This window comes from Drosophila pseudoobscura, chromosome 3 (assembly GCF_009870125.1).
Source record: "Drosophila pseudoobscura strain MV-25-SWS-2005 chromosome 3, UCI_Dpse_MV25, whole genome shotgun sequence".
Classification (NCBI taxonomy): Eukaryota; Metazoa; Arthropoda; class Insecta; order Diptera; family Drosophilidae; genus Drosophila; species Drosophila pseudoobscura.
The window spans coordinates 16195290-16207799 of NC_046680.1; the positions used below are offsets into that span (position 1 = coordinate 16195290).

Consider the following 12510-nt stretch of genomic DNA (forward strand, 5'->3'; position numbering starts at 1 on the left):
ACACGTGTTAATATTAATTAGGATGTAAGGTGTGCGCTTCATGCAGATGGCTCTCCTTCTCATTCATTCTTTACAAATTTGTTTCCCTATCTTTTGTTATTTGTTTTTCGTTTTCGTTTCTGTTTGTTTTTCTATTGGTATTACTACGAAACATATCATAGATATTACAATGCAATGCAATGCAATGAGCGGGGGGTGGTTGGTTCCCAAAATGCAAATTAATAGGTTTATAAATTGTTACATATGCATTCGTGTGCTATATATGTATTATGTTTTTTTTGTATGCACGTATAAATATGTTTGTATGTCTGTAAACAATTGTTGCAATATTTACTTTACGGTTTAGCCTAGTACAAAATACAGTATTATGTATGATTTTGTTTTGTTTCTTTCTCTTCCTCTTAGCATGTATTATCTGGATGTATGTATGTATATTTTTACACTCCTTATATGCATATATGCCTTCTTCAAACTGTTATGAGAAACACCCAAACATATATATATATATATATATTCTTCGTGGTATATATGCATATGTACTCTATATATTTATTCGTGGGGTTTTTTTATTCAAAAGTTCTTGCATGTTGTTAAGGTTAAATTTTGTTTTTTGCTTGCAGTTTCTTCAGTAAATGTTTTTGCTTGTTTTGTTATGCTTTCAGTACGACAAAATGTTGTTGTTTGTTTGTTTCCGTTTGTGGTTCCGATCTAAGCATTTTGATTAAATGTAAGTTTCTTAATTTTGGTTTTTATTCTTGCTTCGGTTTTTATTACAAAAGTTTCTTCTATAGTAATAAATTTGTTTAAATATTATTAGTACTTGTATCAGATTTTGTGTTATACATAATTCATTTCTCTCAATAAACATCAATTTGTTTTGCTTGTTGCAGTAGCTGTTTTTATGTTGTTGCTGTTGCTGTTCTCTATTTATGCTACAATTTCTCGGTTCCTGGTGTTACAATTTTTTCGAAACTTTCTTGGGTCGTACTGCACTGCTCTCACGTACTCACGCTTTCTTTTCTTTTCTTTTCTTTTCTTTTATTTTATTTCTTTTTGTTTTGTGTTTAATTAATATGCGAAAAAGGAATTATGAATGTATATATTTATATACATATACATTGTTTTTGTTTTTTTTTTGGGTGTGTGGTTTGCGTGGGTGTGTGCTTGCATATATACATAAATATATATATATATATATATATATATATATAGTAAAAATCACAAAAATAGTTTACTGGTCCAAATCCAGTTTAGACCAAATTGTATTCCTTAAGGTTCGATTGCAGGATGGTGTCCTTAACAGCTGCAAACACAAACCTTATGTTTTCAGTATCTAAACGAAGTAAAGAAATCAAAAGAGAAGATTAGTAAATTGGATAATCCTTAGGAACCTTAGGGGGATCCAGCACAAGATTAGTATATACAGACATTCCAGAATGGACATCAATAATGCATAAATACGAATTTTTATTAAGGACTTTCAAATCAAATTCAAAATACAATTATAAATCAAATATTCATTTGCATTGCGGCTCATCCTGCAATCCTGCCATTCTGCCATTCTGCCATCCTGCCATCGTGGCATCCTGTCCTCCATCCGGTGCAGGCGATTGTTTAACCCAAATTGAACTCCTTGAGTGCATTTTGCATAATTGTATCTTTGACAGCACAGAACACAAGCTTGATGTTTTCGGTATCTGTGTGTTCCAATAGAGGAATTGCATTCGGTTATAATTCAATCTGCTCTGACTCTCAAATATTGACTAGCGATACTCCGCAGTAGCAGCAGAAGCGAATGCAAATTATGAAGGGCGATTACTTTTACCTTTACCTTTACCTTTACCTTTACCTCTACCTCTGCCCTTAGTTAGTTCTGACACTCTCCAGGCTGAAAATGAGACTCACACGCACATACACTCCAAAGCCCACCCCAAGCAACCCACCCCAAGCAACCCACGTTTGCTGCACTTACCTGTAGCACAGGTGAAATGAGAATAGATAATCTTTTCGGAATCTGGATTTAAGTCTACAAACATTCGCAGTATGAATTCGCGTGCCGCGATTGCATCTCGCTGTGGACCTGTTCAGAAAATAAGCCAAAGAAGATGTTTCGATGTGTTATATCTAGCGCAAGACTACAAAACTAGCAATACAGATAGCGTATATATAGTGCATAGATTCTACAGATAATGTTGTGAAATTTTTGCTGGGGGGAAGCATATAGATAGCTCAAGAGTTCAAATGTAACGTCGTCAACCTGTGGCCGTTGTGAAATGCGAATAGCATTGCCGTTCAGGATCTGGATTGGCGTCCAAATACTTTTTCAATACAAACTGCTTGGCCGCAGCATGATCCTGCTTCGGACCTGGTTGCGTGACGTGCGTGTGTTGCCACATATAAATCGTACAGAGTTATGGGATAAGAGATCCGTTCAATGGCACACTTACCATCGTATTCGGGAAAGTAGTCTACCAAATGCGAATACATTATTTTCTCCTCCAACAAGTCCTTCTTGTTCAGGAAAAGAATAACTGATGAATTCTGGAACCAAGGGTACGTAATAATAGTTCTAAATAAAGCTTTTGACTCCTCCATTCGGTTCTGCAAAAAAAGGGGAAAAGAGGAAGAGAATAATCTTTCATTTCGAAAATGTTCAGGAGATGCAATGCCATACCTCGTTATCAGATTCAAACAAGATCTGATCGTATTCCGATAGCGCCACCAAAAATATGATTGATGTCACATTCTCAAAGCAATGAATCCACTTTCTTCTCTCCGATCGCTGACCACCCACGTCCACCATTCTGTATAGCATATCGGGGAGGGGAGTATAAGATAGGAGTCGCATTAGCTTATTTAGAGATAAATAAAACAAGAGACAAAACCTGCACTACAATTCAAAGCGAAATAAACAAGCATTAGTAAGCCGCAAGCTATAGACAAATAAATTTAAGTATACCAAATTACTACGCTACCAAATACATATATTCTAATACTTCTTGTTCTAGCCGTGTTTCAGCTACGGCTCTAGCTCTAGCCTGGTCGATACAATCATCATAGATACGTGGAATAGATACCTAAACACAATGCCATCCAAATCGAATGGATACTCTAGTATGCCAGTGGTCGGCACACGAGCACGCAGAATATCCTGCTCAGTGGCCAGGTAGTCGGGCTGTGAAATGCGATCTATGTCGCTTAAGTAGCTAAGTAAGGAAGGAATTGGCACACAATCAAATCAGTTCAAAAACAAACAAAAACCAAACTGATATCAAAATCCGTACGTAGTCAGTCCCAGTTCTCTAAGGTACAGCTGCGAAATGTTGAAAAACCCCTGGCTAATCCCTTCAAGTACTCTAACTCGAAAAGAATCTCAATTTGTTAGTTAATCGAAACAATTAGTGATATTAAGAGAAAGTAGTAACCAAAGAAACAGATCAGATCACAGATCACAAACAGGATCAGGATCAGGATCATATGCCATGCAAGGAACATACAGATGTGTACATATTGATGGTATCTACCTAAATCTGATTTCTTCTAAGTCAAAGGGATACTCAATGATCCCCGTTGTCGGCACACGAACTCTCAAAATGTCTTGCTCAGTGGGTAAATAAGCAGGTTGAGCCACACGGTCGAGATCCATCAGATAACTATGTGTACAGAAATGAGATCATTTTTAGTAAAACAGTTTATGCAGAGTTCTGTAGGTTGTGGTAGTCTCAGTGTTCGAGAGTTGTGTTGTGTTGTGTTGTGCTGTCATGGTTGGGCCGCTTCTCCCTTCGAGTAACTCACTATTTGGCTGAATCTGTCAATTGGTATTCCCTACGACGGTCGTAGCACTCCTGAATGCCGGCATCGGCCCATAGCGTTTTGATGGCGTTCAAAAATGGATCCTCGAATGTGGTAACTGTTTCGTAGTCAATGCTCATCACCAGATCGGCCAGTTCCTGTTGAAATTCCAAAATATAAAAGCGATTCTTTGGGTGAATGGATGGAGGAACTTACGCTATGCTCTCCAACGCCATAGGAGATCTTTAGCATGTCCATGGCCTTGATCATCGACTGCATGGCCATGAATATGTTCTGGAACACCAGTTTGATGTATCCACGCTTGTCCTCGTCCGAGTAGCCGCTGCCATGGATAATACGCATCTGTTTGATGAACGTTGACTTGCCGGACTCGCCCGTACCTACAAATGGGGGGAGGCCATCACATTATGTTAAATTATATTTTTAGTTTTGAACCGGATTGTTCCAAAAGTGGTAGAGGGGGGCTGTTGTGGGGCTTCGATTTTGTTCTGCTCACGGTGCAAAGGGCACTCTCTTGCAATTAGCGGTAGTTCAATTGCATTAAACCAAGCTAAGTGCAATCAAAATGCTATAGCACACATGACGCGGGTCTACATCTACATCCTGTGCACTCGAACACATCCTGCCAGGGTCCTGCGGGGGTACTGCACAGGGGCGGGGTACTTACCAAGCAACAGCAATTTAAGTTCCCGTCGCGCATCTCGCTTGTCGCGGCGCAACTGCTTCTCGATTTCCTGATTGATGCGCTTTTGTTCCTTTGCCTCTTCCGATAAACAGCACTCCATGCTAACTAGATTTATGGACGCTTACGCGTGCTGCAGCCACTACGTCGACTCTCCGTTACGCTTGCAAAATTGGATGAGGATGATGACGAGGAGGAGCTGCTGGCTACAGAGCTCTGGCTTGCCTGTCGCTGTCGCTGTCTCTGCCCGTCTATCTATCTCTCTGCTGTTGGCTAATCTAATTGTTTGGGGGATCTGTTGAGGCTGAGGCGGCTGCTGTTGCTGCGTCTAAATTGGATTTGATTGGTGCTTGTGTCCTGGGATTATACGTATGCATCCAGGGGAATTGCTTGATACCCGGTTCTAAGTTATAGATTCAGTTTCGATTTATGCATTTGTACTTTGGCGTTGCTCACTCTCTGATCCTCCCGCTGCCACAATCCACTCTCGACAGGCTCTCTTTGGCTATTGCTTACTTTCCCTCTCACTTTCACTTTTGTTTCCCTCGATGGGAAGGCTTATTCTTATAGGCTTTACACTAAATTCCTTGACCAGACTCCAGACTCCAGAATCCAGACTCTGTGACTCTGTCTCCGACTATGACTGATGCACGAATGACGAATGACACGACGATTGGTTCCCCTTGTAGTCCAGCGATCCAAGAACATCTGCGGGTGGTGCAAGAAGACACTTTGATTTAGAATTCCATTATATAAACGAGCACACATAACTATCTATATATATATGGCATATATGGGCCCTACAGACCGACCTAACACACTTGTTAGCTCACCGAGAGTTCGCCGCGTTGTGTCCAGTATTGGCAATTAACATTTCATATTTGCCTCCTCACAAACTGACGACGACGACAGCGACGGAAACGGCAACGGCAATGGCAATGGCGATGGCGGGTGTATGCCACTGGCCATGGCATTGGCATTGGCTTTGGCTGTGGGTCTGGGTCTGGGTCTGGGCCTGGCCTGGCCCTCTCTGCGCGCATGCACCATGAACAAGAGCCGTGCCAGCCATCTACCGTTGCCATTCCCCCCTGCTAATCGCCACACACATAAACACACACACAGGTGGGCAATGGCCAACTGATTGGGGAAGTGGCCGGGTCCGGCCTGGCCGCGATGCGATGCGATGCGTCCAGCCCAAGTTCAATGCGAGAAAGCTGATTTTGGAAAATCTATGGCTTCGCGCAGTCACAAGTTCACGAGAGTGTTCCCCATCCGGGTGAACCATATTCGACTCGACTCGGGGCCTGATTTGGGCTTCCTAATATTTACTTTTTCTTAAAGCTATTTGATGGGGCAATCTCTTTGGTTCCTGAAGATAGTTTTCAAGAGACCGGAGTCCTGAGCCCAATGCGTCACCCATTCCTAGGTCACTGGCGCTATTTCCTCTCTGCTGCCACTGCCGCTGCCTCTGCCGCTGCAGCCGCTTCCCGTATCGAGTGCTCGCTAATCCAATTGGTGGCGCAAATGCATATGTAGGATGGAAATGGGAAGGCTTTCAGACGGAAAACTACAAAATATCGATGGAATACCCAGCCCGAGGCGACTGCAGAGGGAATCAGGGAAAGCTTTGAAGTAGCTACCCTGCCGGCAAATAGGAGCCACCTCTGGATGCCAGGAGGAGTAATAGCAGGCGGCTCTCCTACCCAGGATAAGGTTATTGAAAATGGAAAAAGGAACAAGAAAAAGAAAAAGAAACACTTGCCACTGAGCAAAGCTAGAAAATCTAATTAGCAGTAGCTGGTGATTCAGGGGCAGGGGCAGGGGCATTCGCAGGGCCATGGCCAGGGGCACGTCTGGGGGACGGGACCGAGAATTGGCACATAGGAGCTTTTTCTAACAATAGTTTGCTAGATATAGGTATCATGCCACCAGCTGGACGGGGGTACGTTCTTATCTTTTTCTTATATGCATATGATAAGGGGATACTAACTATCTTTCCATTTGTCTTCCTAATCTTGATATGACTTCTGCGGCTAGGCTACTGTTGTCGCCTTCTTAGATCTGGTCAGATCAGGGAGAGCTTCCTCCAGACGCGGAAATGCCATAAAGTTACTCATTGCGACTATAATTACATTGTGCCCTGCATTGTTGCAGCCTCTTATCAAAAGTAAACCATATAGCACATATAAAACATACATACATATATGTGTACAGTGCGTTTGGGAAATTCTATCAATGTTTGAGAGCTTGATTGATGCATGCAATTTTCATCTCAGGCAACAAGTGGTCGGTCGGGATGTCAATAGGTTGCAGTAGATGTGCGCAGGGGCGCTACTTACTCAGTTCTTTATCGGAGATAGAAATCCACTTAATCTGACGAGATTCTCCAATACGATGTTCTGTCCTTCCTTTATTTTTGTTTGCCAGCACTAAGCAATACAAAAAATAGATTTTTTCCTTTGCTGGCTCTCTGAGTGTTTTGTTGTGGTTTTCCCTGCAGTTTGACTTAATCGGTGTCGTTATGTTTGGACACCCGGGGTAGTGGTGGTTCCTATATAAATATGTATATATGGTGTGATATATATCTCGACATATATTTGCATATATCGTCTCCACAGGCTTTTGTTGGTGTTAAATTAAAATGGTTTTTTGCGCTTTTTATGGCTTTGCTTGTTCTGGTTTTGTGCTTAAACTAATTCAAAAGCATATTTCGTTTAGTTGGTTTGCGGTTTGGAAAACATTTGTTTTAAGGAACGTGTAGTTGATTGATTAACTTTACTGGTGCGTTTGTCCTACAATAAAAATTACTTCTTCTTTGTCCCCTCCTCGACTTGGCGCTTAATGTAAATTTGATGCTATATAAATGTATATATTAATTTTTTGTTTTTCCTTTCTTTCTTTTGCTTTGCGTGTGCCTCCGAGGGTTGTCGCTGTTGTTTTTCTTCTTGTTGTTGTTGTTGTTCTTAAACACCAGTTTATAAATGCAACAAAGTTTCAACAAATATCCATTGTACGTGCTATTGAAACAGAAAGGTTGTATGACGACGACGACGAGCTGCACAAAAACGTTAATTTCTTTCACACGCAACACTTAATGGCTCCTTTTGTGTTTAATTTTCTGCATACTTTATGCTTCTTGTGTTTGTTTATTTTTCTGTATGCAGTGGAACTGCAGGTGGAATAAGAGTGAGATTGAGAGAAACGAAAAAGAGAGTAAGAACAGAGCAGAAATTATTAGAATGCATTGCCAATACGAGTACAATTGTCGTATCGTATCATATTGGTTAAAGTAAACACAACCGAGAACTGGAGGTTCGACCTCCCACCACCCATCAGCGCCACCCACAATCGTATCATGCCCTGCCCTGCCTTATCGACACCCACAGGGAACTCATGTCAGGCAGGGGCTGAAATTTTTCAGCACCGCCGTTGCAGGCCACATTTCATATAGTTTTAACGTGCCTTTTGTATTTCTTCTTTATATTCCCGTATAAACACTCGAAAACGCTCAATTATCGCCCATCCAACCCCCACGACAGAGTTTTTGCAACACTTTTGGTTTTTTTTTTTTTGTGGCGATGGTGTTTTTTGCTGACAAGCAGTGCCCTGCAGTGTTGTCACCGCTATATCTGTTTCACTCGCACTCCCTAGAGCGGCGAACTGCTTTATCGGCGAAACGAATACACACAGAGCGACGACGACGGGCGAGGCCAAAAACGAACATGAAAAAATTTTGGTGGAAAAGCAACGCGAAAATTGCCCAATCCGCTCAACAATTGTTTAACATTACTTTTATTTGGCGCTTGCTCAGGCCGTTGCACATGCATTTCAACTTAAAGCGCACTTCACAATCGATTTCGGGGTGTTTTTTTGTGCCGACTGGCAATTGTGGTGTCGAGACGGAGACCAGGAGACGATTCGATTGCTGGTTGCCTGGCTGTCGGTGAGTCCACGGATTTTTGGCGAAACTCACAACATATTTGATTTTGCATTGTTCGCTAACGTTGAAGCACGACCAGAAACTCTTTTTGCTTGTTTTTCTTGAATTTTTTCAAGTATTTACACACGCAAAATCCACACAGCAGTGTGGCCGCGGATTTATCGATACAATATACGGTCCGACCCTCAGAAATATACCGAAACATACCGTCTTACTTTGAAAATATACCGTAGATATACTGACGAATTCAAGTTCTGCTTTACATATTCCTCGTTTTTGATATTCCGTTGAATATTACTAGCTATATAGAACTTTTAGCCGTGCCCACATAATTTTAACCGATTAACGAATGAATTTTCTACACTATTGGTTAGTTTTTAGTCCTTGCTTTTATTGTATTTTGGCTAAAACAAGGTTTGAACAAAATAGTTCAACAAAAAAACAGTCGCAATGTTGCTGGTATTTGAAGACATGATGCTTGTATAGGCCTTTGTACACCCTATTTCGCTAATTTTATATGAAGATCAAACGTAATTTGTTAAGACCTTTTCTCAAATTGATATGTTTTTGACTTCTTCATGTGTATTATTAGTATCTTGTATAAATTTAAGTCGATCCTGATACCTACTGAGCCTTGGAAGACAAACGTATTCACAATTCTATAACATCCATTTCCCCCAGGGTATGTGTGCATGGAGTTAGCAACATGTTTGTGCATGGAATGAGACTCATTGTTGCAAAAGCGAAACTGAGGCGAATCGGGTATTGCCTATATTTCAAGCTATAGATGCCCACTTAGCTTTATCCCATAGATAAATGCATTTTATACAAGATTGCTTCTTTTAATTACCTTAATGTATTATATTTTGACCAAAAAACGGTTTTCAAGTAAATGTTGCTGCAACAGTGTGTATGGAATGTGCAACATTGTGTATGGAACGAGACTCATTGTTGCTAAAGCGAATTTGCGGCGAACTGCGGCGAACTGCGGCGAATTAAAAAAAAACGACCAATTCCTTATATTCTTTGTTCCGTTGAATAATACTATCTATATGGAACATTTAGCCAAGCCCACTCAATTTTGTACGATTGATGAATCAATTCTATACATGATTGGCCTATTCGAAATACTTGCATTTATTGGATTTTTATATAAAATTGAAAATTAAATTAATAGATGACAAAAATACCATTTAGCACTAAAAAACACCACATGGGAGCGCGGCTAAAACCAGTTTCTACAGTATATACGGTCTCACTTGAAAAATATACCGAGTGGTGCGCGCCAAATCGAACTTTTTTGAATGTGAGCGACAAGGATTTAAATGTTGTCAACCGGGCCTTTATCTATGCCCACATAATTTTAACCGATTAACGAATGAATTTTCTACACAATTGGTTAGTTTTTAGTCCTTGCTTTTATTGTATTTTGGCTAAAACAAGGTTTGAACAAAATAGTTCAACAAAAACAACAGTCGCAATGTTGCTGGTATTTGAAGACATGATGCGTGTATAGGCCTTTGTACACCCTATTTTGTTAATTTTATATGAAGATGAAACGTGATTTATAAAGACCTTTTCTCAAATTGATATTCTTTAAACATATTCAAGTACATGATTAGTATCTTGTATAAATTTAAGTCGATCCTGATACCTACTGAGCCTTGGAAGACAAACGTATTCACAATTCTATAACATCCATTTCCCCCAGGGTATGTGTGCATGGAATTAGCAACATGTTTGTGCATGGAATGAGAATCATTGTTGCAAAAGCAAAACTGAGGCGAATCGGGTATTGCCTAGATTTCAAGCTATAGATGCCCACTTAGCTTTATCCCATAGATAAATGCATTTTTCACAAGATTGCTTCTTTTAATTACCTTAATGTATTATATTTTGACCCAAAAACGGATTTCAAGTAAATGTTGCTGCAACAGTGTGTATGGAATGTGCAACATTGTGTATGGAACGAGACTCATTGTTGCTAAAGCGAATTTGCGGCGAACTGCGGCGAATTAAAAAAAAACGACCAATTCCTTATATTCTTTGTTCCGTTGAATCATACTATCTATATGGAACATTTAGCCATGCCCACTCAATTTTGTACGATTGATGAATCAATTCTATATATGATTGGCCTATTCAAAATACTTGCATTTATTGGATTTTTATATAAAATTGAAAATTAAATTAATAGATGACAAAAATACCATTTAGCACTAAAAAACACCACATGGGAGCGCGGCGAAAACCAGTTTCTACAGTATATACGGTCTCACTTGAAAAATATACCGAGTGGTGCGCGCCAAATCGAACTTTTTTGAATGTGAGCGACAAGGATTTAAATGTTGTCAACCGGGCCTTTATCTATGCCCACATAATTTTATACGATTGATGAATCAATTTTCTACAAGATTGGTTAGTTTTTAGTCCTTGCTTTTATTGTATTTTGGCTAAAACAAGGGTTGAACAAAATAGTTCAACAAAAAAAACAGTCGCAATGTTGCTGGTATTTGAAGACACGATGCGTGTATAGGCCTTTGTACACCCTATTTCGCTAATTTTATATGAAGATCAAACGTAATTTGTTAAGACCTCTTCTCAAATTGATATTCTTTAGACATATTCAAGTACATTATTAGTATCTTGTATATATTTATGTCGATCATGATACCTACTGAGCCTTGGAAGACAAACATATTCACAATTCTATAACATCCATTTCCCCCAGGGTATGTGTGCATGGAATTAGCAACATGTTTGTGCATGGAATAAGACTCATTGTTGCTAAAGCGAACTGCGGCGAACTCAAATTCGATTCAAAAAACGACCAATTCTTTATTCCGTTGAATACTATCTATATAGAACATTTAGCCATGCCCACTCAATTTTGTACGATTGATGAATCAATTCTATACATGATCGGCCTATTCGAAATAATTGTTTCATTCATTTCATTTAATAATCTTAAATCTTAATAAGTCTTGGCCGTTATGTTCTTCACTTAAGGCCCATGAAAGCGCCGAAATATACGGTCACACTTCGATTTATATCGTTAAGATTCGATTACCTACCGCCACTAACCATACAGTATATAGATGTGCCAGTTCATACAACGAAATTGTCACACACCGACTTGCGCTATCCGTACCCCAGAGTGACGTCATCATGAGAGATAGAGCGCAGAGAGAACATCTTTGCATGTGTTAGTACACACGCAATATGTTTCGACAAAAATATGTGATTGTATGTTTTTTCAGATTTTTTGAACTCTCTCAGGTTTGATCTGTTTTGCCACCAGCATGTTTTAGTGTATGGGTGCACATGCATTCTCACGTACTTTGCGTGTGTGTGTTTAGTATTGCTGGCCGCTAGAACTGAAATTTGAGTTTGGTTCTTGTTTCGGGTCTTTTGATGGACTGACCTACCGCCACAAAATAAATGAAGAATGGGCAGGGGGTGGGGGTATGGTACGCTAGGGCGCGGGAAATAAAATAAAAGCTGTTATTTGTTTGATTAATACCACAAAATATAAAATATTACAATAATATAATTACACATTTATTTCCTTATTTTAAACAGGTTGATTATTTATTCTCGACTATATATAATAATATAATTGCACATTTATTTCCTTATCTTAAGCAGGTTGATTATAAATTATACAAATTATGCAAACGCCGTCGGTTCTCGACGTTTTGTTTATATCAAAGACTATACAATACCAAAGACTATACAATACCAAGATGTTGCATGAGCGACCAAAAAGCTGTTCTATGGCGGGTCCTAACATTAGAACCCAAAAGGCACGAGGGAGCGCGCGGGGTTTCAATTCCCTTTTCGCCTGTACTTCGTCTCTACCGCGACCCCGCTGCCCATCGGTTTCGTCTGTTCGGCAATTCTGGACTCTCGAGCCTCAGCACCGTCGAAGCGGTGGTCGCGGATCGCCGATGTCTTTGGAGCGGCACAGTGGGAAAATTCGATTGGAAAATTCTCTATTAGAATTTATCTAAAGCACTCATACAATTTTTTTACTATTTCGGCTGAGTCCCACTGTGCCGCGCCAAAGACATCA

General features: G+C 40.0%; 2 protein-coding genes across 8 annotated transcripts; both read right to left on the reverse strand.

Moving 5' to 3' along the window:
• Positions 1–1164: 1164 nt before the first annotated feature.
• Positions 1165–4694, reverse strand: LOC4804929 (G protein alpha q subunit). Of its 7 annotated transcripts, XM_001361375.5 has the most exons (9): positions 4481–4694; positions 4009–4193; positions 3796–3950; positions 3525–3653; positions 3078–3206; positions 2675–2804; positions 2448–2601; positions 1973–2080; positions 1444–1697 (listed from the first exon to the last, which is right to left on the reverse strand). In XM_001361375.5, the coding sequence occupies exons 1-9, from the start codon at positions 4596–4598 to the stop codon at positions 1615–1617; spliced, it is 1191 nt and encodes a 396-aa protein (XP_001361412.3). In that variant the 5' UTR covers positions 4599–4694; the 3' UTR covers positions 1444–1614. The 7 variants fall into 7 exon arrangements, with proteins under 7 accessions (XP_015040302.1, XP_004444352.1, XP_001361412.3 ...); XM_015184816.2 differs by lacking the exons at positions 1444–1697; positions 3525–3653 and adding an exon at positions 1165–1333; XM_004444295.3 differs by lacking the exons at positions 1444–1697; positions 3078–3206 and adding an exon at positions 1165–1333.
• A 2342-nt stretch (positions 4695–7036) lies between these two features.
• Positions 7037–8542, reverse strand: LOC26533539 (uncharacterized). The gene is made up of 2 exons (XM_033378388.1): positions 8469–8542; positions 7037–7664 (listed from the first exon to the last, which is right to left on the reverse strand). The coding sequence occupies exons 1-2, from the start codon at positions 8471–8473 to the stop codon at positions 7574–7576; spliced, it is 96 nt and encodes a 31-aa protein (XP_033234279.1). The 5' UTR covers positions 8474–8542; the 3' UTR covers positions 7037–7573.
• Positions 8543–12510: the final 3968 nt, after the last annotated feature.

What these genes read in the sequence shown, in the direction of transcription:
- LOC4804929 (XM_001361375.5), bottom strand. Translation starts at nt 4,598, where the DNA reads ATGGAGTGCTGTTTATCGGAAGAGGCAAAGGAACAAAAGCGCATCAAT. An exon ending in TTGACAGATTCAGCCAAATA is followed by an intron (nt 3,654 to 3,795) that starts GTGAGTTACTCG and finishes CTGTACACATAG; the next exon opens with TTATCTGATGGATCTCGACC. An exon ending in TCATTTCACCTGTGCTACAG is followed by an intron (nt 1,698 to 1,972) that starts GTAAGTGCAGCA and finishes TGGAACACACAG; the next exon opens with ATACCGAAAACATCAAGCTT.